Below are 26,496 nucleotides of genomic sequence, written 5' to 3' on the forward strand. Positions count from 1 at the left end.
GAAGCCTTGTTATTAAATCTTCACGCATATAAATTATATACTAATACAACCAATATTTTTCAGAATTATAATTTATATTCTTTACTATAAATTGAAAAATATAAATTAATTGATTATTTTTAAAAGAATAATGGAATAAATTAAAAATAAATTAATTGATTAGAAAATAAAAAAAAGATTTTATATATTTTTTAAAATTTCTTTGTAAAATTATTAAAATTTTATATATTAAAATTTTGTTAAATTTCTTTTTATTTTCTTAACATTAAATTTTTTAATGAATTTTGTGGTGATTTTTCAAAACCGTTGCAAATGTTATTTAATTTAATTATTTAATTACTTATTTTTTTTTAAATTTAGTGGCAATTTTTTGAAAATCGCTGAAAAATTAAATTTTTTAATGAATTTTGCGGCTGTTTTTCAAAACCGCCACAAATGTTATTTAATTTTATTTTTAATTATTAAATTAATTTTTGAATTTAGCGACAATTTTCAAAAAATTGCAGTAAAATTAAAATCGCCACAAAATTTAATTTTAATTTTTAGTTATTAAATTAGTTTTTAAATTTAACAGTGATTTTTTAAAAATTACCGCAAAATTAATTTTTTTAATAAATTTTGTGACGATTTTTGGAAACCACTGTAAAATGTTAAAAAACTGCCGCAAAAAACATATCTTGCAGCTGTTTGTAAACTGCTGTAAAATATCGTGTTTTGTGGCGATTTTTAAAACCGTTGCAAAAAAATCATCGTAAAAAATTAATTTTTTTGTTGTGAAATAGAAAGAGAGAAAACGAACGACCACAATTGTCATCATTATTCGTCGTTTATCAATGATTGAGAGAGAAATAGAAGAGATAAATTAAGGATTTGAGAAGAGAAAGAAAGGAAAATGAGAAAAAAGGATAATGGATTTAATATTTTAGTCACTTTATAAATTTTAATGGTGATTAATTAGTTAACAATAGAAGAAAAATTACTAAATAACATTAAAATTCAAGAGTACTCTTTTATATTTTCTCAAACTTAAAAGAGCATTTTTCATAATTACTCGAAACCTAGAGGTACAGGGGTGAAGTTTTCTATTTAAAAAATATATTTTTAGACTCACTCATATTAAATACATTTTTGGTATAAAACTTAGGACTGTACAATTACAACTGATTTCTTTTTTTTTTTTTTTATGGAAAACAATTTCATGGTTATAAAAATTTGATAAAAAGAGATGTAACGATAGTAAACAAAGAACACAAAGCATATCCTCATAATTATAAAAATTTGATTCTATCTCTCATAGCATGCATGCCATGAATTTACAAAAAAAAAAAAAACAATCTGGAAGAATTTATTAATTTTACATCAACTTTAAACCCGCAAATAAATTAAGTTATTCCCTTATATAAGAGCTGCAAACTAGTCTGCTTAAAATCTTAATTGCATATCGCTGTTATCCAACTTCGCCAAACAAGTGATCAGATTAAGTTAAACAAATTATTCATAATAAATGCCCGCAATAGTGATCACCTTCAAACGCCCAACTGGCTCTGCAACTCGTGGAGCGTGGCGGCGGAGTGCCTGAGCCGCGTCGCCTCCTCTTCAGTGAGATGAACGTTGGTGACGCCCATTACGCCGCTCCTTCCGAGCTGCGCCGGCAAGCTGAGGAAGACGTCGCCGGCGTCGATGCCGTAAAGCCCTTTGGCGAGGACGGAGACGGGGTGGATCCGGCGTTGGTCCCGGAGGATGGCTCGGGCGAGGCTGGCGACTGAGTACCCAATTGCCCAGCAAGTGTAACCTTTAAGGCTGATGACTTCGTACGCACCGTCGACCACCTGTTTGTGAATTTGCTCCAATGTGGCCTTCTCGTAGGTGATCTGCTCCCTCTCTAAGAAGCTCAAAACCGGCACTCCGCCCACGCTGATGCTGGACCACAGCGCCACCGAGCTGTCACCGTGCTCGCCGACAATGTACGCCTGCCGTAACCATAAGAAGAGAATTTGATTAGCAAGAGTAAGACTACCAACAACAACCCATCATAGTCCCCAGCCGTGTGTGTGTGTGTGTACAAAATGTTCATAATTAGAATATACATTTTCTTCATGTTGTGACAGAGTACTAGTGAAGTAGAGGCCCAGAGGGATTCATTAATTAATTACCTGTACGTCCTGAGCATTGACATCAAGATGATCGGCAATGAGGAAGCGAAACCTCGAGGAATCGAGATTGGTGCCGGAGCCGATGACCCGGTTGGAAGGAAACCCCGAAAGCTTCCAGGCCACGTACGTCAGCACATCCACCGGATTCGAAACAATCAGCAAGATCGTCTCCGGCGAGTACCGGGCCAGAGGCGGCACAATCTTCGAGAAGAGAGCCACGTTCCTCTGCAGAAGGCCGAGCCTGGACTCGCCGGGGTTCTGCCGGGCGCCGGCGGTGACAATGCAGAGGTCGGAGTCTGCAGTGACGGAGTAGTCGGCGGAGGCCAGGATGCTGGTGCGGGGAAGGAAAGCGGCGGCGTGCTGCAGGTCGAGCATCTCACCACGGAGCTTGTTGGGGTCAATGTCGACGAGGGCGAGCTCGTCGGCCAGGCCCTGGGTCAGGATGGTCTGGGCGATGGCCATGCCGACGTTTCCGACGCCGACGACGGAGATCTTGGTCTGCCGCTTGTTGAGCGACGGAGGCGCCGTGTCCTTGATTGGCTTGAAGAAGGCCTGCGCTATGTCCAGGCCTCCCGGTCCCAAAGACGACGATGAAGCAGTCTTCTTCATGGCGTTATCGGTTTTCTGAGATTTCTTTATCTGTAATTAACTTGGGCTGGAATGGGATTTGCAGTTATATAGGGCATGGGCATGCATGTGGAAACGAAAAGGAAGACGAAGAGGAAGAAGAAGGTAGACTGGCTTCCGTTGGTTCAACGGTCAACAATTTGAAAATTTCCGGAAAACAAAAGATGGAACTTTTATTTCATTAAGAATTTCTATTGAAGATCACAAGGGCAACGCTGACTATTATAATGGTTAAAAATATATTAAATATATTGATTATATATATTTTATTAACTAATCACTCTCATTTTTAAGTTTAAATTTTTTTATTAGTCTATACTAAAATAAATATATTTTTTAAAAATAATATATAATAAATACATATTATCTGACAAATAAGTATATTTAATGCTTTTAAACTATTGCTCTTACTGTATTTAGAGAGATGATAAAATTATTTTTATAATTAATTAATAGTACACAAAGATAGATACATATATAATAGTTTTTATTTTAAATGTAAATAGTGTATAAGTTTAAATGTATAAGTATTTTTGAGAAATTTGTAAAGTATTTGATACAATAATATAAAAAAGCTGTTTATTAAATTTTCTTTCTAATTATTATTATTAAAAATAAGAAAAAAAAATGAGCTAATAGAATTCAATAAGATATAGTTTTTGTTTTCATAAAAAATTCGGCAGTCCAAACGTGACTTTACAATTTTACAGCTACATTTTCTCTGAGAACCGTTCTGGAACTTTTAAGACTTTAAAATTATAATAAAATTAAACTATTTTCATAGGAGGAAGTAATTTTCTGAAGGTTCTGGATCATAAGCAAGGAAGGGTGGGTGGAGTATAAATGTTTTCTTGGTGCTCACTCCACGTTTCTGCAAGACTTTTGACGGACGGACAATTGGTAGTTTGGATTTGTTGGGGGGGGAGGGGCAATTTTTCTCCATTTATGACGGTGACACTGACACTTGGTAAGCCATTGGCCTCTAATATTAATTGCCCCATTGCCTGTCTGTCTCTCCATCACACGGCAACAAGCTTCGGTTGAATGTTGTTCATGACGCTTAATTTGATCTTTGAATCAAATATTATAAAGCTTAATTTAATTCAATACCTTTACACTGTTATATTTAAATAGTGTTGGACGCGTTTAAATATATATCACCTATAAGAGTTCAGTTAATTCTTTTGAAAATAAAAAAAAAATATTTTATAATATTTTTTATATTAAAATATTAAAAAATAAACAAATATTTATGAGCCCTTTATAAACAACATAATATTAATTCTGATTCAAAAGCTGCCCTTTGTAAACCTGTTTTCTGCATTACAAACGTGATTTATGTTATATGAAAATACTTTATAGGAGTCGTTTTTTTATTTTTAAAATATTTTTTATTCTTGTTTTAGATCTTATTTATGTTTATTTTTTAAAAAAAATGTTCGTTTTCATTTTTTACCAAAAATATTTTTTATTTTTATTTCCGTGCAACATATAACGTGACTTTGGAATTTTACAGCTACAGTTTCTCTGATGTTCGTTCTGGAACTTTTACACTATAAAATTATCAAATTAAACTATTTTCCAAGGTTCTGGATAATAAGGAAGGAAGGACGGAGTATGAATGCCCTCCACGTTTCTATTAGACTTTTGACGGACGAACGGACAATTTGTAGTTTGGATTTGTTGGGGGGCAATTTCTCCGTTCATGGTGGTGACACTGACACTTGGTAAGCCATTGGCCTCTAATATTAATTAATTGCCCCGTTGCCTGTCCCTCCATCACACAGCAAGAAGCTTCGGTTGAATGCGCTAAAGAGTATGACGTTAATTTCATCTTTGAATCAAATATAAAGCTTAATTTAATTTAATACGTTTACACTGTTATATTTAAATTAACAAATTATAAATATTGTTGGAAGCAGTTTAACTAGAATAATGCTAAATGCACCGATGAACTTATCGAAAGGTATCAAAAAGACCAAAATGTTCTCGGCCAAATTATAAATTTACAAAACCTGTCATTGCTCGTTGCTCTCTCTTTTCTCCCTCCCATGGTCGTCGATGCAACTGTCGACCATCGCTGCCTTCATCTTGCCACCTCGTTGCTATCGCCTTGTCTCTTCGATTATCGCTACATTCTTGGTAGAGGGAGGATGCAGTAGCAGTCAGCGAGACGCAACGACAAGGCAACGATAACAAGGCAAAACGACGAGGCAATTGCAGCAACGGTTGCATCGACAAACATGGAAAGGGAAAGAGGAGAAAGCAATGAGATGTGACAAATTTTGAAAATTTATAACTTGGGTGAGGGTAATTTCGTCTTTTGATCCCTCTCAATAAACTCCTATATATATTTGTGGGGCAAAATAAATTAATTCATCTATAAAAATTCAGTTAATTCTCTTGAAAATAACAAAGTTAATTTAGCCACTGCACCGCCACTTTGCTCGGAATCCTAGAACTAGGACGGCAAACCACAACCCACTCATCTGAAAACATTGCCCCCTGATTTATAACAGCCGCCGACGGCAAATCCGCTTGGACAGCTGAACTTCCACCTTTCAATTGTCATCATTCAACACCACGTTTTCTTCCCGAGAAAATGGTGCCTCTTACCGGGTCTCCAGGGGAAAATGGAGCCACCAAACACCTTTTTTCTACGTCAACCTCTCCACGCCGTGACGCAGTCATTGTTTTTTTATTTAGCAATGTTTTTTATACAGTAATGGTTTATATTTAATTGTGATATTCATAAAATTATAAGAATATTTTTAAAATATTAAAAACACTTCTTCATAAATTTATTATTTATTTTTTAAAAACCACAAACACTTTAAAAATTAATGAAGAAGTGTTACTAGTTCTTTAAATAAGTATCTATAATTCTATAAATAAATATTAAAATTAATATACAAATAGAATTACCATGGTTGTTCTAACTAGTCAAGTCTAACGTTCTTGTTGTATCATAGGCAAAAAGTCATTAAAAATTTAAAAAAATCTAAAAATTCAAAATAACTCTTTGAACTAAAAGAAGTACATTTCCCTGTAACGGCAGAGTCTCATACAATGCACCAAGTAAATAACTCTAACATTTAAAAATTCTTCCAAATATTCTACCAAAAGGGTAAACAATTATTCATAAAAAATTCAAATTATAAAAGGATTTCAGAATATGGGATAAACGTCATCTATAAGAATATTAGGATTAGAAAATGTATAGACGTTATTTGTAACAATGTTAATCTTAACAAGATTAGGAAAGATCAAGATAGATGTTATCTTTGAGAATCTTAATCCTAGACTACTTAGAATTACTCTATACTCTTTTATAAATAGGCATGCACTCATTATAGAAAAGATACGTCTGTAATACTAGTTTCAATACGACTAATCATTTTTGTATCTGACTTAAGTATTAGAGTGTTTGCACAAGAATCCTCCTGCATCCTCTGACTATTTTCTTTCTTGTAGGCTCAAGTGACTAAACAACAATATTTTCAGTCAAATAAAATTGTTATTGTATCTCGACAATAACAATTGGCACTGTCTACGAAAAATATCCAAAAAGTCTATGAGTACTACAATGGCTCTCATACGATTTCAAGTTGCAAGTAGCCAAATCAAATCAATTGAAAGAAAAGATAATGCATGAAAAAAGTAAAAAGTAGGCAATGTAACAAGATTCAAAATTTGGGAGGCCACAAAAAGTATACTAGTGTCGATAGATGAAGGGCTTGCCCCAAACACATGCAGATAACAAAGACCTGTTAAGATGTTTAGGGATGATTTGCGTCGACGGATGAAGGACTCGCCTCAAACACACGCAGGTGTTTAAAACTGAAAATGCAAGAACATAAGAATAATCTAAGATCAATACCAACTATCAAAATGAAAGAAAAATAAGGGTAGGCCATGACAATCTACTCTTCCATTCAAGAAATTTAAATGAAATAGTAGGTATCAATTGTTATGTTATAGGCAAAAACCTATTAAAAGACCAAAAAAACCCCAAAAGCCCTATTTGGACTAAAATGTGTAAATTTTCCTATAAACAAGGGGGTCATGTACAATGTACAAACTAAATAACTCCGATATTTAAAAATCTCTCCAAATATTCTATGAAAGGGATAAACAATTATCTATAAAGAATTCCAATTCTAAAATGATTTCAGAATATGGGGATAAATGTCATCTATACGAATCCTAATCTTAACAGGATTAGAAAAGATCAAGATAGATGTGATCTATAAGAATCCTAACCCTAACACGATTAGAAAAAGTCAAGATAAATGTTATCTGTAAGAATTTTAATCCTAACAGAATTAGAAAATGTCAAGATAGACGTTATCTATAAGAATCATAATCTCGGATACTTAGGATTACTCCATTCCTTTCTATAAGTAGGCAAACACTCATTTCAAAAAAGATACGTCTCTGATATTGTTTTTAATACAACATTCATCATTTGCAATGTCTAACTTAACCATCAGAATGTTTGCACATGGACCCTTCTATGTCCTCTAACTATTTTCTTTCTTTCATGCTCATGTGACTTGACGACAATATTTCTGGTCAAATAAATTTATTATTGTATCTCGGCAGCAACAATTCTATTCAAATGTAGACATCATCATCAAATGAGAAATGTTATTGAAAGATAGATGGATGAAACCAAATGTGTATTGAGTGTCAAAATATTTTTCAAATCATGAACATTCTTTTTAAATGAAAAATTGTCGACCATGTTAGTGAAACTATAAACCATTTTGTACCTTTGTATTTTGGGTTATAGAATCAAGGTAAAATTATCAATTGATTTGTTAAAACTATTGAGCATTTTTGGCCTTTTAACAAAAACAATTGATCATTTTATCGAACTGTCAACAGGGTAAATTTCAAGTCTCGGTTGTTTTTATGTAAGTTCAAAAATGTTATTGACCTGTTGTCAAAATAGTCGACTGTTTACCCAAATCCATGAGTGTGTTTCAGATTTCTTAAAGAAAACTTTCAACGGGTTTGGTAAATTGTTGACCGTTTCTTTTTCAACAGTTTTAAATGGCTAATGCAGGTATTAAATATCTCCAATGGCTCCTACAACAACTAATTAAATCAAAGAACATGATAAGCCTATAAATACTAACCCAATAATACACTAGAGACGCAAATGAAGTGATAAAAGCTTACAAGTAATTTTATTCTTCTCACTAGTGCTTGTACTTTCAATATTTCTCTCAATCAAAACTATTTATCTTTTGTATCATCTTGTTTAAGTCTTGTTGTAATTTTTCAAGAAATCTTTGTAATTAAAAATGTCAACTCTTATATTATTCTCTTTGTATATTGTGTCGTATTTCCTAGCGATAGTGCTAAAGGACTTATTTGGGTATAAGTAAGAGGTTGTAAATTCCTAGTACTTTTGTTAGAAGACATACTTGGTAAAATATGAGGTTATAGTGAATTTTAAAATCTCCAGCGGAAAGCTAGAGTAGTGGAGTAAATTGAATTGAATCACTTTAAATTCCTTGTATCTTTAGTATACTTTGATTAATTCGCTACAAGAAAACAACAGTTTAGAGACGGATATTTCTGTCTCAAATTAGAGACTGATTTGAGACGGATTTAGACACGGAAAAAAAATTGTCTCTAATTTGAGACGAAAAAATTTTGTCTTTAAAATTTGTCTCAAATTTGAGACGGATTTCGAGATGAAAATTAATTCGTCTCAAATTAGAGACAAATTTATTTCTATCTCTAAATCTGTCTCAATTTAAGAGGAAATTTGAGACGAAAATTTTTTATCTCAAAATCCGTCTCAATTTGAGATGGATATAGGAACAGATTTTTTCCATCTCTAAATACGTCTCAATTTGAGAGGGATTTTGGAGACGAAAATTAATCCGTCTCAATTTGTGACAGATATTTTTCCATCTCAAAATCCCTCTCAAATTTATAAAATAGAAAATTAATTTATAAAATGTAAAATATGAAAATACTAATTTATAAAATGTAAAATTTTTATTTATAGATATAGAAATTAAATTTTAAACATATAAATTAATATATTTCATGTGCATAAAATATAAAATAAAGTATATACATGTAAACTAATATATATAAAAATTTATAAATTAAAAAATATATTAAATATATAATAATTAACTATTTGTTATAGTTATTAAATATATACAAAATGATTGCACTATTTGTAATAGTTATTAACATTCTTAATTATCACAAAATTTATTCATTTAATAATAAAAAATAAATTTAGCCATGGAAAAATTTTAGACAGATTTAGCCATGGCAAAATAAATATTAAATATTAATTACTAAATATAAAATTTTAAAATAAATATTAAATATAGAATATTATTATTTTTTTAAAAAAATAAAAATCTTCTTTTTATTTTTTAATCAATTAATTTATTTCAAAATTTTAAAAAATATATATTTATTTTAGTTTAGCTAGAATGACAAAGATATAATGATTGCAGCTCATTTGTCAGAGAATTACGTGCTAACCTTTCTAATCACATATCTAAAGTTACAAAACATCTAAGAAAGTAATTATAGAATATTCAAGGGGTACAACTTCATTACAGAATCTACAAAACAATAATCTAATTCACTCACCTTAACAACTTTAGAATTTGTCGACGCTCAATGTTGATGATGGTTGCCGAACACGACGGATCTAAGTTCATCGATATCATCTAGGAATGACCACTTATTGCTGCTAGTTTTGACTGAGTAAAGTTGCGAATTAGCATTTTAGAAATAAGGAAATGACATATTTTCTTCTTGGATGACTGAGTTTTCAAAATTTCAAATAGGGTTTTGGATCATCTAGTAGGAAAGATCTACTGTCATAATATAGGTTTGAATTACCTTATGGGTGAAACCAATTTTGAACATTTAGAGGGTTTGCATAAGAGTTTGCAAATATTAATTCCTCTAATAAAGTTAGATGAAATTGAAGATCGAGGACCTGCTGTTGGAGGACAAAAATGTAGGATATATATAGAATCTTGAAGCTTAGCTTGAGCTTCATACAATAGTGTAGCGACAGCCCATAATAGTCACTTATCGAAATTTGAGCCAAAAGCTTGGAGGCATTACTGGCACAAAAAATAGTGTGGATGGCTGTAAAATCAGTAGCTCCTTCTTCATGACAGAAGTAAGGGGCAAAGACGCACAATTGGGTACATCTTCTTCTCAAGATTTTGCAGGCACTGCATGAAAAATTAGGTCCTGACATGATCTTCTAGTTTTTTTTCTTTTCTTCAAATATTGGGTAGATCTGGCTAAATCCAGTTACTGGGTAGATTTAGCTAGATCTGGGTACTGGGTAGATCTAGGTACTAGGCAAATCTGGGTGGCGGGTGTGGATCTAGGTGGTGGGCGTGGATCTGGGTGGCTGCTGACGCGGATCTGGGTGGCGGGTGCAGATCTAGAAGTTAATGGATATGGAAGGTGGTGGCGGATGCGGGTCTAGGTGGGTGTCGACACGGGTCTGGGCGACACCAATGAATAACTATAGAACTAGGAAAATATAGAAACTCATTGTGATCTGGAAGGCGAAGCCGATGGATCTGGAAGCCGGTGGCGAGTGCGGATCTGGGTGGCTGCTGACACGGGTTTGGCGCGGCACCAACGATGATGGCGGGTGCGGATCTGGAAGGCGATGCCAGATCTGGAAGGCAGTGACGACAAAGAATATTTTTAAGAATATTCTTTCTTGCTTATATTTCACTATTTTCATATTTGTCTAATTTAAATCCTCCACAAATTTATAAAATTTACAAACACCCAATTCACCTCCCCTCAATTGTGAGGTCCCATTAGATTATACAAAATTAATAGACTTATTAACCACTTTGGTGTAATTCAATAAGTTTTTGATGATAACAAAATTCTTTGTTTTTTCAATTTTCATGTCATCTTTCATGAAAAATAAATTATTTTGTTTGATCCATTAAATTGACATGATCAAACAAAAATTTCTTATTTCTTTAAATCCACTAGAATTGTACCTTTTCCATATTTATAAAAGTACTTAATGATTTCAATCCTCGTTTATTCTTTTCTACCTATAAAATGTTTTAAGTACACTTATTTATTTATTTTTTTTAGAAGGTTTAGTCGACCACCCAGAGACAAATCTAGAAATTTATGTAAAAGGAGGTTAATTTTTTTTTTTTTTTTGAGATGTAAAACTGTACATCATAAATTTTGAGGTAGGTTGTAATTTTTTTTGACTGATTTATTATTAAAAATTATTTTTTTATATAAAAAATTAATTTTAATTATGGGCTGCCAACTCACACGTGGATACGCCCCTACGACCACCCAATTGTTCTTTCCCTCTTATGTATGTCATTAATTGTGAATGGTTTGATGTTATTTAACTAACCATTTTTTATGCTAAGCTCTTTCTTACAAAGTTGGAATAGAGTTTTTTTTTTTTTTTTTTTCAAATTGAAAAGAACCTTGAAGGATTTCAAAAATTCAAACTAATCAATGATAGTTTGTTTCCAAGAGATGGAATTTTAAAACCATGTGTTTACTTAACCACCAGCATTAAAGAGCTACTTATTTAGCTCTCTATGAGCATTCAAAGTTAAAGGTCTCAAGACTTCTTAAAGCATTCAAGTGTGAAGTTGTGTTGCTACCATAACGGCCCATAAAATGGGTCTAGGTAATGTGCTCTTATATTATGTGTGTTGTAGTTGGCAATATTTGAACTAAATGTTGAAATTATTTTATGAGCGTGAAATGCTTAAGATAAAAATTTTATGAGATTAGCCACGACAAAAGGTTGAAATTCTAAGCAACTATGTGAAAGTAAATTGTTGAGAAGTTATAAGTGTAGGTGTGATTGTAGAAAATTCAAAAGCAATGAAACTTTGAAAAGTCAAATGGGATGAAGTAGAAAAGTCATGAAAAAGGGAGTTGAAAAGTCAAAATTGATGTCTAACATTTTCTGAAAAGCCCTTTACGAAAGGACAGGGGGCTGTTCACCTTTGGAAACTTAGCTACTTAAGTACTACTCAATACTGAAGTACCAAAGGCCCCATTTCTCATTTTGTTGATTGAAAGAGAATAAGCGCTATCCATTGAGTAAAGGGAGGGTTTGCTACAGTGATTCGGGCGGTTGGTGGCCCCTTCGAGAGTTGCGGGCCCTTGCCGCTGCATGAGTGGTAGCTCACGCTCAAAACTCCTCCTGGTAATGGGTATACTCGAGAGAAAGGTTTTGGAATTCGACCCCTCTCACTATTGATGTATGTGAAGTTCCTCGTCATTCTATTCGTTTTTCCTTCCCTTTTTTCAACTGTGTGGGATGCGGAGTCTTCCCCTTTTACTGATAGTTCTACTGTTCAGGTCAGGCTACTCCATCAACTAAATCAATTGCTTAAGGTCCGGACCCGGACTCAGAAATTATCGCAAACCGGATCAAGTAAGTGAAGGACCCCCGTAGGGCCTTTCTGAAGTGTGAATTGAAATTGATTGCTAGTCATGTGGTAGTGGGAATAAATGAAATGGTAAGAGGGTAAATTGGGAATTGAAAAAAGAGAAAGAAAAAGAAAATAGAAATGAAAAGAAAAAAGATATATATATATATATATATATATGAGGGAAAACCCTATTTTCTCTTATCTTCTCTTTTGTTTCCCCATTCTCCTTCTTGTCTTCTTCTTCTTCTTCATATTCTTCTTGTTCTATTGCCTCTCTTGGATTTGAAGCTTTTGGAAGTGAAGATAGCCATTTTAGCAACTTTTGGTCTTCATTTTAACCATAAAGAAATTCAAAGGCAAGTTTCTTCTTCAACCTTCTTCTTTGGGTGTAAATGTATTTGTATCTTTGGTATTGTGAACTTCTTCCTCAAGCCTCGTTGAAGTAAGATTTGGTTTTCTCCTTCCGTTGTGAGTTTTGATTCATCCATCTTTTGTGTAGAAATTCCTTCATCTTCTTCCTTGAAAAGGGTTTCTAAGAAACCTAGTTGATTGTGTGTTGTGTCGTTTTTCTCGTTGTTTTGGTTAGCTAAGTGTATAGTCTTAACGGGGACTTGTCACTACAAAAAAATTAATTTTTAGCGACGGTTTTTTTGTGGCGATTTTTAAAATCACCGCAAAAAATGAAATTTTGCGGCAGTTTGTAAACTGCCGCAAAATACTATTTTAGCGGCGGTTTTTTTAACATTTTGCGGCCATTTTGAAAAATCGTCGCAAAATTCATTAAAACATTCAATTTTACGGCGGTTTTTAAAAAATTGTCGCTAAATTTAAAAAATAATTAAAAAATTAAATTAAATTTAGCAGCAGTTTTTGAGAAATCGTCGCTAAATTAAAATTAATTAAATAATTTATAATTAAAATTAAATTAATATTTGCGACGATTTTCGAAACCGCCGCAAAATTCATTAAAAAATTAAATTTAGCGGCGGTTTTTGAAAAACCGCCGCTAAATTCAAAAATAATTAAATAATTTATAATTAAAATTAACTTATAAATTCATTAAATAATTTAATTTAACGGCGATTTTTAAAAATCGCTGCAAAATTCATTAAAAATTTTAATTTAGCGACGATTTTTAACCGTCGCTAAATTTAAAAATAATTAAATAATTTAAATAAATTAATAAAAAGAAATATAAAATATAAAAAAGAAATTAAAATTTTAATTTAAATTAATTACAAAATCTTTATATATATAAAAGTAGGATAGTCTTGAAAAAAGAAATTTTCTCCTAAAACTTACATTAATTAATGATTTGCAATTAATACTTATTGTATTAATAATTTACATTTTGTAATTTGCATTAATAATTTAAAATTTTCAATTGCTTTGAAGTAATAAGTAGTAATAAAATTTTCTCCCAAAACTTGCATTAATGATTTGCATTTAGTACTTATTGCATTAATAATTTATATTTTGTAATTTGCATCTTTATATATATAAAAGTAGGATAGTCTTAAAAAAAGAAGTTTCCTCCTAAAACTTGCATTAATTAATGATTTTCAATTAATACTTATTGTATTAATAATTTATATTTTGTAATTTGCATTAATAATTTAAAATTTTCAATTGCTTTGAAGTAATAAGTAGTAATAAAATTTTCTCCCAAAACTTGCATTAATGATTTGCATTTAGTACTTATTGCATTAATAATTTATATTTTGTAATTTGCATCTTTATATATATAAAAGTAGGATAGTCTTGAAAAAAGAAATTTCCTCCTAAAACTTGCATTAATTATTGATTTGCAATTAATACTTATTATATTAATAATTTATATTTTGTAATTTGCATTAATAATTTAAAATTTTCAATTGCTTTGAAGTAATAAGTAGTAATAAAATTTTCTCCCAAAACTTGCATTAATGATTTGCATTTAGTACTTATTGTATTAATAATTTATATTTTGTAATTTGTATCTTTATATATATAAAAGTAGGATAGTCTTGAAAAAAGAAAATTCCTCCTAAAACTTGCATTAATTAATGATTTGCAATTAATACTGATTATATTAATAATTTATATTTTGTAATTTGCATTAATAATTTAAAATTTTCAATTGCTTTGAAGTAATAAGTAGTAATAAAATTTCCCCCCAAAACTTGCATTAATGATTTACATTTAGTACTTGTTGTATTAATAATTTACATTTTGTAATTTGTATCTTTATATATATAAAAGTAAGATAGTCTTGAAAAAAGAAATTTCCTTCCAAAACTTGCATTAATCAATGATTTGTAATTAATACTTATTTGCATTAATAATTTAAAATTTTCAATTTCTTTGAAATAAAATTTTATTAATGATTTGCATTTAGTACTTATTACATTAATAATTTACATAATTTACATTAATGTTACTAATTATTGTAAAATTAATAATAAATTTTAAATATACGAGTTTTTCAATGCTAATTGTTTTGTATTAAATTTGCATGAGTTTTATGAGAAATATTAATAGACAACTTAAACTATTAATTAAGTCATAGAAAATTATTCATTTATTTAAAATATTATTTTTATATTTTTATTCTATGTATATTTATATAATATTAAAATATGATAGTCAAATAGAATATTTTGCCAAGTGTCAATCAATGATGAATTTTTTACCTCAAAAACTTGCATTAAATCAAAGGTAGTGATTAATTAATTATTAATTACTTTAATAATTATATTATAGTTTTGAAAATGTGATGTCTTAACAAATTCATAAAAAATTATTTAAGGTTGTCAAATGCTATGATTTTTTAATGCTAATTAATATTTAAAGTATCACATTTTTAAGACTATGGAAGAAATCAAAATTAATTTTTTTAAAATTTTGTTATTATTGAAAAAACTTATTCTTACTCATATTTAAGAGTTTTAATTTATATTTATAATTATCATATAATAAATAGAAAATAACGAACGTTTTTAAGTGAAAATATTTATTTATAAATAAATATAATATAATAAAAAAAATTTATAAGTATTTTCTCAAGTGACCTATTTAATATGTTAATTATTCTTTAATACATTAATTGAATGACAGTATATTAAATTAAAAGTATTTTCTATTAGTATATTGAATAGTGAATAATTAAGTAAACTTAAATTTTTTCAACATGATTAAAGATTAAAAAAAAAATTATAATCATCAATTTTGTTAAAATTATTTAAAATAATAAATTTATTTTTTTTATTTTTAAATTAAACTCTCCTATATATCACATGGGTTCATCACTAGTTAATTAAAAATTTAATTTAAAAAATAAAAATAAAAATAAATTAAACAAAATTTTAATAATTTTAAAAATATATAATTTTCTATTTTTAATCAATTAATTTAGTTAATTTAATTCAATTAATTTATTTTTAATTTATTCCTTTACTCTTTTAAAAAATAATAAATTAATTAATATTTTTTAATTTATATTAAAAAATATAAAATATAATTATGGAAAGTAGTAGTTGTTTTGGTATATAATTTATATATGTGGTTATATAACAAGGGGGCTTGGCAGATCAGATAGTCGCGCTCACACACGTGCACAGTAGAGGTTGCGGAATCGAAACTCTGGGAAAGGGGAGGCTGGAAATTCAAGCCTCGCCACTTGGCGCGCGGACATGCGGCCACGTGGCTAGGTGGCACAGGCGGGCGGGCGGGTCAGTGGGTGGGCTCGGGCGGGTGGAAGAAATTAAAAATTTTAATTTTGTTTTAATTTTAGTGGTGGTTTTAGAAACCGCAACTAAAATTAAAATTTTTAATTTTTTTTTATTTTTGCGGCGGTATATATTTTATAAACCCCCGCTAAATCACTAATTTTGCGGCAATTTTAAAACCACCGCAAAAAAATGTGATTAGCGGCGGTTGGTCAAAACCGTCGTTAAATGCTCCGCGACGGCTGATTTAGCGGCGGTTTTGAAAACCGCAAAACCGCTGCTAAATCACTTAGTGGCGGTTAAAAACCGCCGCTAAATGCCTGTTTTTTTCTAGTGTGTTCCTCCACCTTTCTTGAAAGAAATGACGTATTTGTTCTTAGGGTATAGTGGCATGCAAGAATTTAGTGTTGCTTGAATGTATTTTTGGTGTTATGTGGGTTGTTCGTGGCTTAAACGGTGTTACCGATCGACTATTTTCTATAATATGTCAACCATCTTGGTATTAAGGGTTCTGTCAGTCGATAGTTGCCTTAATCAATTGACTGTTCGAGTGAAAAAGCCACAGTCAGTCGACAATTTCCTTCTCATTTGTCGACTATTTTTAACATTGGCAACTTGCGCATGCTTCATTGTTTTGACCATAACTTTTTGTAGAAATATTGGATTCATGGACTGTTTATTGCGTTGTAAACTAGACTCAATAAGCTTCGTTTTGGTTCATATTTGAAACCATTTGGGCAAGTTTTGTATGGTACCCTTTTGTTTTCAAAATATACCTGGTTGTTCTTAGCCCATTCTTGTACAACTGTTAGTGTGTTTTGTGCATGAGGGACTTGGGTGCGATAAATGCTTAAGAAAAAATATATTAGATGAAGATGCTCTAATAAAAATATCCTTGAAGGTGATAATGGTCAACAATATCATGAGAATGCATAATTTACATGTCATGTTGGAAATGAGAATGTATATTTCATACATTGGCATATTTATATTATACAAATGCTGCCTAGCTTGGTCTAGGTGTGGGGGGTTGGATAACGGTCCATCATATGTATATGATATAAATATCGCCTAGCATGGTCACTACAAAAAAATTGATTTTTAGCTGCGATTTTTTAGCGGCAGTTTCTAAAACCGCCGCAAAAAATGAAATTTTGCACCGCCGCAAAATACTATTTTAGCGGCGGTTTTTTTTACATTTTGCGGCGGTTTTCAAAAAATCGTCGCTAAATTTAGAAATAATTAAATAATTAAAAAATAAAATTTAATTTAGCGGCGGTTTCTGAAAAACCGCCGCTAAATTCAAAAATTATTAAATAATTTAAAATTAAAATTAAATTAATATTTGCGACGATTTTGAAAACCGCCGCAAAATTCATTAAAAAATTTAATTTAGCGGCGGTTTCTGAAAAACCGCCGCTAAATTCAAAAATTATTAAATAATTTAAAATTAAAATTAAATTAATATTTACGGCGGTTTTCAAAACCGCCGTAAAATTCATTAAAAAATTTAATTTAGCGGCGGTTTCTGAAAAACCGTCGCTAAATTCAAAAATTATTAAATAATTTAAAATTAAAATTAAATTAATATTTGCGGCGGTTTTCAAAATCACCGCAAAATTCATTAAAAAAATTAATTTAGCTGCGGTTTCTGAAAAACCGCCGCTAAATTCAAAAATAATTAAATAATTTATAATTAAAATTAAATTAATATTTGCGGCGATTTTTCAAAACCGTCGCAAAATTCATTAAAATATTTAATTTAGTTTTCAAAAAAGAAATTTTCCCCCAAAACTTGCATTAATAATTTACAATTAATACTTATTGTATTAATAATTTATATTTTATAATTTCCATTAATAATTTAAAATTTTCAATTGCTTTGAAATAATAAGTAGTAATAAAATTTTTCCCCAAAATTTGCATTAATGATTTACATTTAATACTTATTGCATTAATAATTTACATTTTGTAATTTGCATCTTTATATATATAAAAGAAGGATAGTTTTCGAAAAAGAAATTTTCCCCCAAAACTTGTATTAATGATTTACAAATAATACTTATTGCATTAATAATTTGTATTTGGTAATTTGTATTAATAATTTAAAATTTTCAATTGTTTTGAAATAATAAATAGTAATAAAATTTTCTCCCAAATTAATGATTTGCATTTAGTACTTATTGCATTAATAATTTACATTTTGTAATTTGCGTCTTTATATATATAAAAGAAGGATAGTTTTCGAAAAAGAAATTTCCCCCCAAAACTTGCATTAATGATTTACAAATAATACTTATTGCATTAATAATTTGTATTTTGTAATTTGTATTAATAATTTAAAATTTTCAATTGTTTTGAAATAATAAATAGTAATAAAATTTTCTCCCAAATTAATGATTTGCATTTAGTACTTATTGCATTAATAATTTACATTTTGTAATTTGCATCTTTATATATATAAAAGTAGGATAGTGTTCAAAAAAGAAATTTCCCCCCAAAATTTGCATTAATGATTTACATTTAATACTTATTGCATTAATAATTTACATTTTGTAATTTGCATCTTTATATATATAAAAGAAGGATAGTTTTCAAAAAAGAAATTTCCCCCCAAAATTTGCATTAATGATTTACAAATAATACTTATTGCATTAATAATTTGTATTTTGTAATTTGTATTAATAATTTAAAATTTTCAAATGTTTTGAAATAATAAATAGTAATAAAATTTTCTCCCAAATTAATGATTTGCATTTAGTACTTATTGCATTAATAATTTACATTTTGTAATTTGTATTCTTATATATATAAAAGAAGGATAGTTTTCGAAAAAGAAATTTCCCCCCAAAACTTGCATTAATGATTTACAAATAATACTTATTGCATTAATAATTTGTATTTTGTAATTTGTATTAATAATTTAAAATTTTCAATTGTTTTGAAATAATAAATAGTAATAAAATTTTCTCCCAAATTAATGATTTGCATTTAGTACTTATTGCATTAATAATTTACATTTTGTAATTTGCATCTTTATATATATAAAAGTAGGATAGTCTTCAAAAAAGAAATTTCCCCCCAAAATTTGCATTAATGATTTACATTTAATACTTATTGCATTAATAATTTATATTTTGTAATTTGCATCTTTATATATATAAAAGAAGGATAGTTTTCGAAAAGAAATTTCCCCCAAAACTTGCATTAATGATTTACAAATAATACTTATTGCATTAATAATTTGTATTTGGTAATTTGCATTAATAATTTAAAATTTTCAATTGTTTTGAAATAATAAATAGTAATAAAATTTTCTCCCAAATTAATGATTTGCATTTAGTACTTATTGCATTAATAATTTACACTTTGTAATTTGCATCTTTATATATATAAAAGTAGGATAGTGTTCAAAAAAGAAATTTCCCCCCAAAATTTGCATTAATGATTTACATTTAATACTTATTGCATTAATAATTTACATTTTGTAATTTGCATCTTTATATATATAAAAGAAGGATAGTTTTCAAAAAAGAAATTTTCCCCCAAAACTTGCATTAATGATTTACAAATAATACTTATTGCATTAATAATTTGTATTTTTTAATTTGCATTAATAATTTAAAATTTTCAATTGTTTTGAAATAATAAATAGTAACAAAATTTTCCCCCAAATTAATGATTTGCGTTTAGTACTTATTGCATTAATAATTTACATTTTGTAATTTGCATCTTTACATATATAAAAATAGGATAGTCTTCAAAAAAGAAATTTTCCTCCAAAACTTGCATTAATGATTTACAATTAATACTGATTGAATTAATAATTTGCATTTTGTAATTTGCATTAATAATTTAAATCTTTCAATTGCTTTGAAATGATAAGTAGTAATAAAATTTTCCCCCAAAACTTGCATTTAATACTTATTACATTAATAATTTACATTTTGTAATTTGCATTAATAATTTAAATCTTTCAATTGTTTCGAAATAATATATACTAATTATGTAAAATTAATAATAAATTTTAAATATACAAGTTTTTCAATGCTAATTGTTTTATATTAAATTTGCATGAATTTTATGAGAAATATTAATAGACAACTTAAACTATTAATTAAGTCATAGAAAAATATCTATTTATTTAATATATTATTTTTATATCTTTATTCTATGTATATTTATATAATAATAAAATATGATAGTCAAATAAAGTATTTTGCCAAATGTCAATTATTAGGGTTGTCAAGTATTAGAGTTTTTCAATGCTAATTAATATTTAAGGTATCACATTTTTACGACTATGGAAGAAATCAAAATTCATTTTTTTTAAATTTTGTTATTATTGAAAAAACTTATTCTTACTCATATTTAAGAGTTTTAATTTATATTTATAATTATAATATAATAAATAGAAAATAACGAACGTCTTTAAGTGAAAATATTATAGATTTTATAATATTTATTTATAAATAAATATAATATAATAAAAAAAAATTATAAGTATATTAAATTAAAAGTGTTCTCCATTAGCATATTGAATAGTGAATAATTAAGTAAACTTAAATTTTTTCAATATGACTAAAGATTAAAAAAATTATAATTATCAATTTAGTTAAAATTATTTAAAATAATAAATTTATTTTTTTATTTTTAAATTAAACTCTCCCACATATCACGCGGGTTCACCACTAGTTAAAAATTTAATTTAAAAAAATAAAAATAAAAATAAATTTAATAATTTTTAATAAATTAATTTAGTTAATTTAATTCAATTAATTTATTTTTAATTTATTCCCTTTATTCTTTTAAAAAATGATAAATTAATTAATGTTTTGCTTTCTATATTAAAAAATATAAAATATAATTCTGAAAAATAGTGGTATATAATTTATATATGTAATTATATAACAAGGGAAGTTGGTAGATCAGGCGGTTTCAAGCATGCAATGGCATATGGGAGGTTGTGGGTTTGAAACTGGGGAAGGGGGGAGGCTGGAAATTTAATTTCCAGCCTCGCCACGTGGCGCGCGGATATGCGGCCACGTGGCTGGGCGGGTGGGCAACCGTGTGGGCGCGGGCGGGTGAGAGAGTAAAATTTTTAATTTTTTTTAATTTTAGCGGCGGTTTCTAAAACCGCCGCTAAAATTTAAAATTTTTATTTTTTTTAATTTTTTATTTTTTTTATTTTTTTATTTTTTTTAATTTTTAATTTTTTTAATTTTTGCGGCGGTTTAAAAACCGCCGCTAAAATAAAAAATTTTAATTTTTTTAATTTTAGCGGGGATTTTTAAAACCGCCGCTAAAATTAAAAAAACCGCCGCTAAATCATTGATTTTGCGGCGGTTTTAAAACCGCCCCAAAATCAGTGATTTAGCGGCGGTTATTCCAGCGGTTGGTCAAAATCGCCGCTAAATGCTCCACGACGGCTGGTTCAGCGGCGGTTTTGAAAACCGCCGCTAAATCACTTAGCGGCGGTTAAAAACCGCCGCTAAATGCAAAAAAAACCGCCGCTAAATGCCAGTTTTTTTGTAGTGGGTCTAGGTGTGAGGGGTGGATAACGGTCAACCATATGTGGATTATATGATTGTTGCCTAGCTTGGACTAGGCGTAGGGGGTGGATAATGGTCCACCACATCTATGACATAAGCATATGGCATATCATTATTCATTGTGCATTGAAATATGGTATGGTTGAATGCAGGCCTAGTGAGGCTCTAGTCATGGTGGGAAAATGATAGACAACCTTTGTTTATAATGACACCAAAATTATTCCTCTTGGTGGTGAGGGTTTCGTATGGGTGTTGATGGTTGATTGTATTGTTGCTATAGATCTTGACTCCATTCATTGCCCATATTATTTGTTATATATACTTGCTAAACCATGTATCTCATATTGTTTTTTTTACGTCATTTCAGGCAAAGAGATGAATAAGGCTAAAGCAAAGGGCGAGTCTAGAGGCTTATAAGCTAGAGTTAGCATGGGAATAGAGTCGTACAGAGGCACCCTAAGCTAAAAGATCCTGGGGAGTATGTAATGGTGAGGTAGAAGGGGTGCTAGTGTCTTTTGTAATTTTATCTAATTTTGGCCCTTTAATGTGGTGTTGTATAAAATGTAATGAAATAGCAATTGATTGTTAAGTAATGACGCGAATTATATGATTGTACTAGCCTTTTAGAAATATGAGATTGCATGCGGTTGTTAAGTTAAACTTTTTTTGCTCAATCTTTAGCGACCTTCTCATGGATCACCTATGCTAGTAGATGTTCTGGGAGGCAGGCCATTATAGCTACAACCCTTATTCTTTGTCTAGAGTTAAAAGGGCTATAAATTTATTTACATTTAAACTCATTTGCATGTGAGGTGATCTCATTTTGTGAGGGGGTTTTCTATTTGTTACAAGTGTGATCTTATTAAGAAAGTGACTTATAACGAGGTCCTAGCTTCTTTACAAGGGTTAAAGTTATTCTCATTCTTTTTGGTGAAACTTTCAAGTTTTTAACTTGAAGAGAGAGGACATAAACTGTCAAAGCCGAATCTCTATAAAATCTTGTGGGCTTGTGTTTGATTGTTTTACTACTTTCTATTACTCATCCATCAACAAATCACATATTAAAACTTAACTCTAAAAACATGAAGTTTGAAATAAATATTTCTCCATCCTTCTTTTCCTCGTACAAGGCCAATATGATTGCCCCTACAGTACGCTGACAAAGCAGTGGAGAAAAAAATTATGAGTCAAGCAAACCATGAAAGCAAATAGGATCATCGAACATTGGTAACAAATTTTGAAGATTACTTGTGGGTGAAGGATGTTGTCTACGAAAATGAAAATAGCCTTCTTGGCACTCAGTTTGATCTGTTTGCAAATCATGTACCCAAACTGGCCTACTGTCAAGTTAGTTGGGATGAAGTACCTATGTTTCCTTATTGAGGTTAGAAGAAGTGGCACGACATAATCTGTAAACTATGCATTCGAAGTGGTTGATGACCTACTAGCTTGTCCTTGTTTAAAAGAAGTGACACAGTGACACAACACAACACCATATAATACATTACTTCACTTATTTTTTCGTTCCGTTCCATTATGTAACATTCTTTCCCTCATCTTACCCTTTTCCCAAACAAAAGGACAAGTAAACCAAAGTAGTATCACCTTATAAAAACTTGTAATAAAGACCAAGCTCCATGCACTTAGCTCTTTTAGTATTACAACATCATAGAGCGCCACAAGCACCTTTCTCCAATGTTAACTCCGATACTCAATTAACATTCTTCTAGGTGTTGGCAATAGAATTCAATGAAAATGCAAAAGTAATGAGAATTAAAAGAACTTAGCTTTTGCCAAAAGTAATGAAAGTTCTCACCTATGTACATGAAAAATAAAAAACACGTTCTCATAGTAACAGACAAAAATTAACTAGATTTGCAATAAGACAAGCATGCATTAATAGAAGTATGACAAAAAAACTCAAGTCATTGTGTTAACACAACTTACTTTATTATAGTTTCATCATGATCTACTTATTTCTGAACTAACCTCAACCCAACTAAGCCTTCGGGCTGGTCCTCTACAAGAATCTATTTTTTCTCGTTTGTCATTCTACTAGGGCCTAATTTCCATTAAACAACATATGCCATTCTTTATTCCTATTTGTAAAAAGTTATAAGGAGCAAATATATCACACAACTATGACATTCCAATGATACAATCAATTTAGTGCTTAATTCCATTCTCTAGTGTTGATGCTAAATCCTCAAGGATGTTAGGAGGGGTGCACTTGCCTTTGGCACGAAACGACAAGCAACAACTTTAGGCTTAGAACCCATTGATTGAAGCTGTCGAGCTGATCAGATTAATATATGTATTAGAACTGGTTTGCAACTAGAATGCTCCCCAGGTCGTCTCCCAACGAACTGTTAACGACTGTCAAAACAAGATTAAACGCGGGGGGAGGGGGGGTTGATAAAAACCGAACTTAAAAACGCTAAAGAATGAAACAAAGATGGATTTTCGACCAACTAAAACGTAACCCGCTACAAACCCTACCTCCTTACCTCGATAATCCCCATCTCACTTATGAAAATATCTTGTTTGGATTGATTCTACTCTTCTACAACCGTAAAAGATTAAATCAAAACGAGCAATCGCTCGTACAATATATGTCGTTTCTTTCTAATCAAAGCCTCAATCGAGAACGTCAATTAAACCCATCCAAATATCATGCATGCATTCACACAACCGCGTAAAAGAAATATACATAAAATTAGAGAAGGAAAAGAAACGAAATCATCAATAAAAACATGAAAATCGAGTTCCAAACCGGATTCGACTACATGACCGAGACTCAAACCGGGCAAGGGGAACGGGAATGTAGCAGATTACAAGCGAATTAACCTTCCATCGAAGCGGTGAAAATACTCCAAAATCGGTCCCCCTCATGCCTCTTTGCTAACTCTTATTTATAGGGTTTTGGAAAAACAAAACCTAGGCTAAATGGGCTTAGGGATTATTTATTACATATGGCCCATAATTTAATTAATTAAAAAGGGCCCAATGGATTCTAAATTCGCCCATAACCCATAATGAAGAATGGTTGCCTCTTTCAATCTCGATGTTCGTCCACCTTACGAAGCCCACCTGCGCCTCTATCGAAATAGCTCAAATTTGCGGCCCAAATCTGCCGAATAAGAATAAAAATAGTGTGAAGGCCAATAAAATAAAATAAACAAAAGACAAATGAAATAACCTAAAAATAACCTAAATAGAGTGCAATGAAAATGGAATAAGAGGGATAAATAATATAAAATATGCGCACTATCACCCATACATCCTTTTTCTATTACAAAAACAATAACAGTTACAAGCTCACGAACTGTGTATGGTCAAAAAGCTAGATGCACCTATGTATTAAATAACCATGGTACAACTTAATCTTCTTTTCAATTTTTTTTTTTTTTTTTTGAGTTTTAAGATATAAATACCTACATGAATGTGGAGCACGGTTGCTCCTATGAAATTTGTTATTAAATTTCTAGAGCATTCGTAAATTACCAAGCTCGTGCATGGCTTATTAGTGAACTTCCCTGTGATGTGAACAGGGAAGTTCATAATTTACCATATGGATTGTGGTTCATAGAAATTTTAATTTCACCACCAATCTTGTAAATTATAATTCATTTATTCTAGGTCTAGTTCATAGTCTAAAAAACACTACATACAATTGATTAAACTCAATGATGATACGACAGCACTTCACAATTTCATAATTTATTTTCCTTAAATCTTTTGAAATATACGGTGAATTGTTATGGAAGATAAAATTGTAATATATGAAATATGGTATACTTATCCTTTTAAGTTTTCAAAGTCTTCATGCGTGTGCAGCCTTCAAATTCTCAATGGCTTTGGCTTATTCAAAGCAAACTATTCACTTGAAGATTTCAGATAGCCAAACTCCTTTAATTATATATCCAACACATGTTCAAAGGAGTGAAGTTGACCATTTCCTTTTCTACTTCCATCAAAAACTTGCCTATTGAAAGAGATTTGTATGATGCAAATTGGGCTGATTTTGTGCATTAAAATTAGTAAAACAACTCACTCTAAACTCTATAAATAGTGTTACTCGGCCAGCTTCTAAAATTACTTCACTTCACTCATGTTCTCTCCAATACTCTTTGTTGCTCAACTTTCTTTCCTCTTTTATTCTTATCTTGTCATTCATTTATTTCACAAACATTATCTAATGTGAAAGCAACACCCATTAGTGCAACCCAAATAACAAAAAATGTCACTGTTCAATACTGAACACTTTTCAACAATCAAAAGGCACAACTAAGAAAATCTCCAATCCAAATCCTCTATGATGACCATATCTGACAGTCCACTCACAACTAAAAGGCACGACATGTTTGCTTATCGCATTATGAGGAGATTGATCAGCAAGAACTACTAGGAAGTAATTGTTTCCTAATAGGAAAATGGTATACTTATCGTCTATACCTCAGAATCAAACATTAAAAAAAAAAAAATGATTTCTTTTTATGGTCAAAAGCTTCAGAAACATACACTACGCTTAGAGGAGTAGCCAAAGTTTCTTATTTATGCTAAACAACTTCAACCACTTGGTAGCGCAAAAGTGAAACTGAACATAAACTCCATAGTAGAAAATTGTCATTAGCAGAAGTTAGCATTTTATTATTGGTCTTCTTCATAGTTAAGGAGTTTAAGAACAAAAACAACAACAATCATCAATAGTTTCTGTTATGTATATAAAGACCACATCTATTTTGGATAACCTAGTGGCATGCAATGTTTAATGGTACTAGACCATTTGGAAAACACATCCAAATATCTTCAAGAAAGTGCATTATGTTAAATGTTAGGGCTTAATTGATTTAAAGATAGAAATCATAACTTTTAGTTCGACAACATCCAACACTTCTGTTTCATTGATGCCAAGAGGACAGAACAAGAATAAGGCACTCAAGAACCATTGCCTTGATGATATGTAACAAATACAAGATAATAGACAATTTAAAATAGG

General features: G+C 30.1%; 1 protein-coding gene across 1 annotated transcript; it reads right to left on the reverse strand.

Moving 5' to 3' along the window:
- Positions 1 to 1,364: 1,364 nt before the first annotated feature.
- On the reverse strand, positions 1,365 to 2,841 carry LOC127812581 (L-lactate dehydrogenase B-like). Its single transcript, XM_052353012.1, has 2 exons — positions 2,154 to 2,841; positions 1,365 to 1,970 (listed from the first exon to the last, which is right to left on the reverse strand). Exons 1-2 carry the CDS (start codon positions 2,760 to 2,762, stop codon positions 1,527 to 1,529), a joined length of 1,053 nt encoding a protein of 350 aa, XP_052208972.1. The 5' UTR covers positions 2,763 to 2,841; the 3' UTR covers positions 1,365 to 1,526.
- Between the last annotated feature and the right edge of the window lie 23,655 nt (positions 2,842 to 26,496).

Source organism: Diospyros lotus, chromosome 11 (genome assembly GCF_014633365.1).
Source record: "Diospyros lotus cultivar Yz01 chromosome 11, ASM1463336v1, whole genome shotgun sequence".
NCBI classification, from domain to species: domain Eukaryota; kingdom Viridiplantae; phylum Streptophyta; class Magnoliopsida; order Ericales; family Ebenaceae; genus Diospyros; species Diospyros lotus.

Excerpts from the sequence above, each read along its gene's own strand:
- LOC127812581 (XM_052353012.1), bottom strand. The coding sequence starts at position 2,762 with ATGAAGAAGACTGCTTCATCGTCGTCTTTGGGACCGGGAGGCCTGGAC. Across the intron at positions 1,971-2,153 it reads TCAATGCTCAGGACGTACAG|GCGTACATTGTCGGCGAGCA; the intron begins GTAATTAATTAA and ends TGGTTACGGCAG.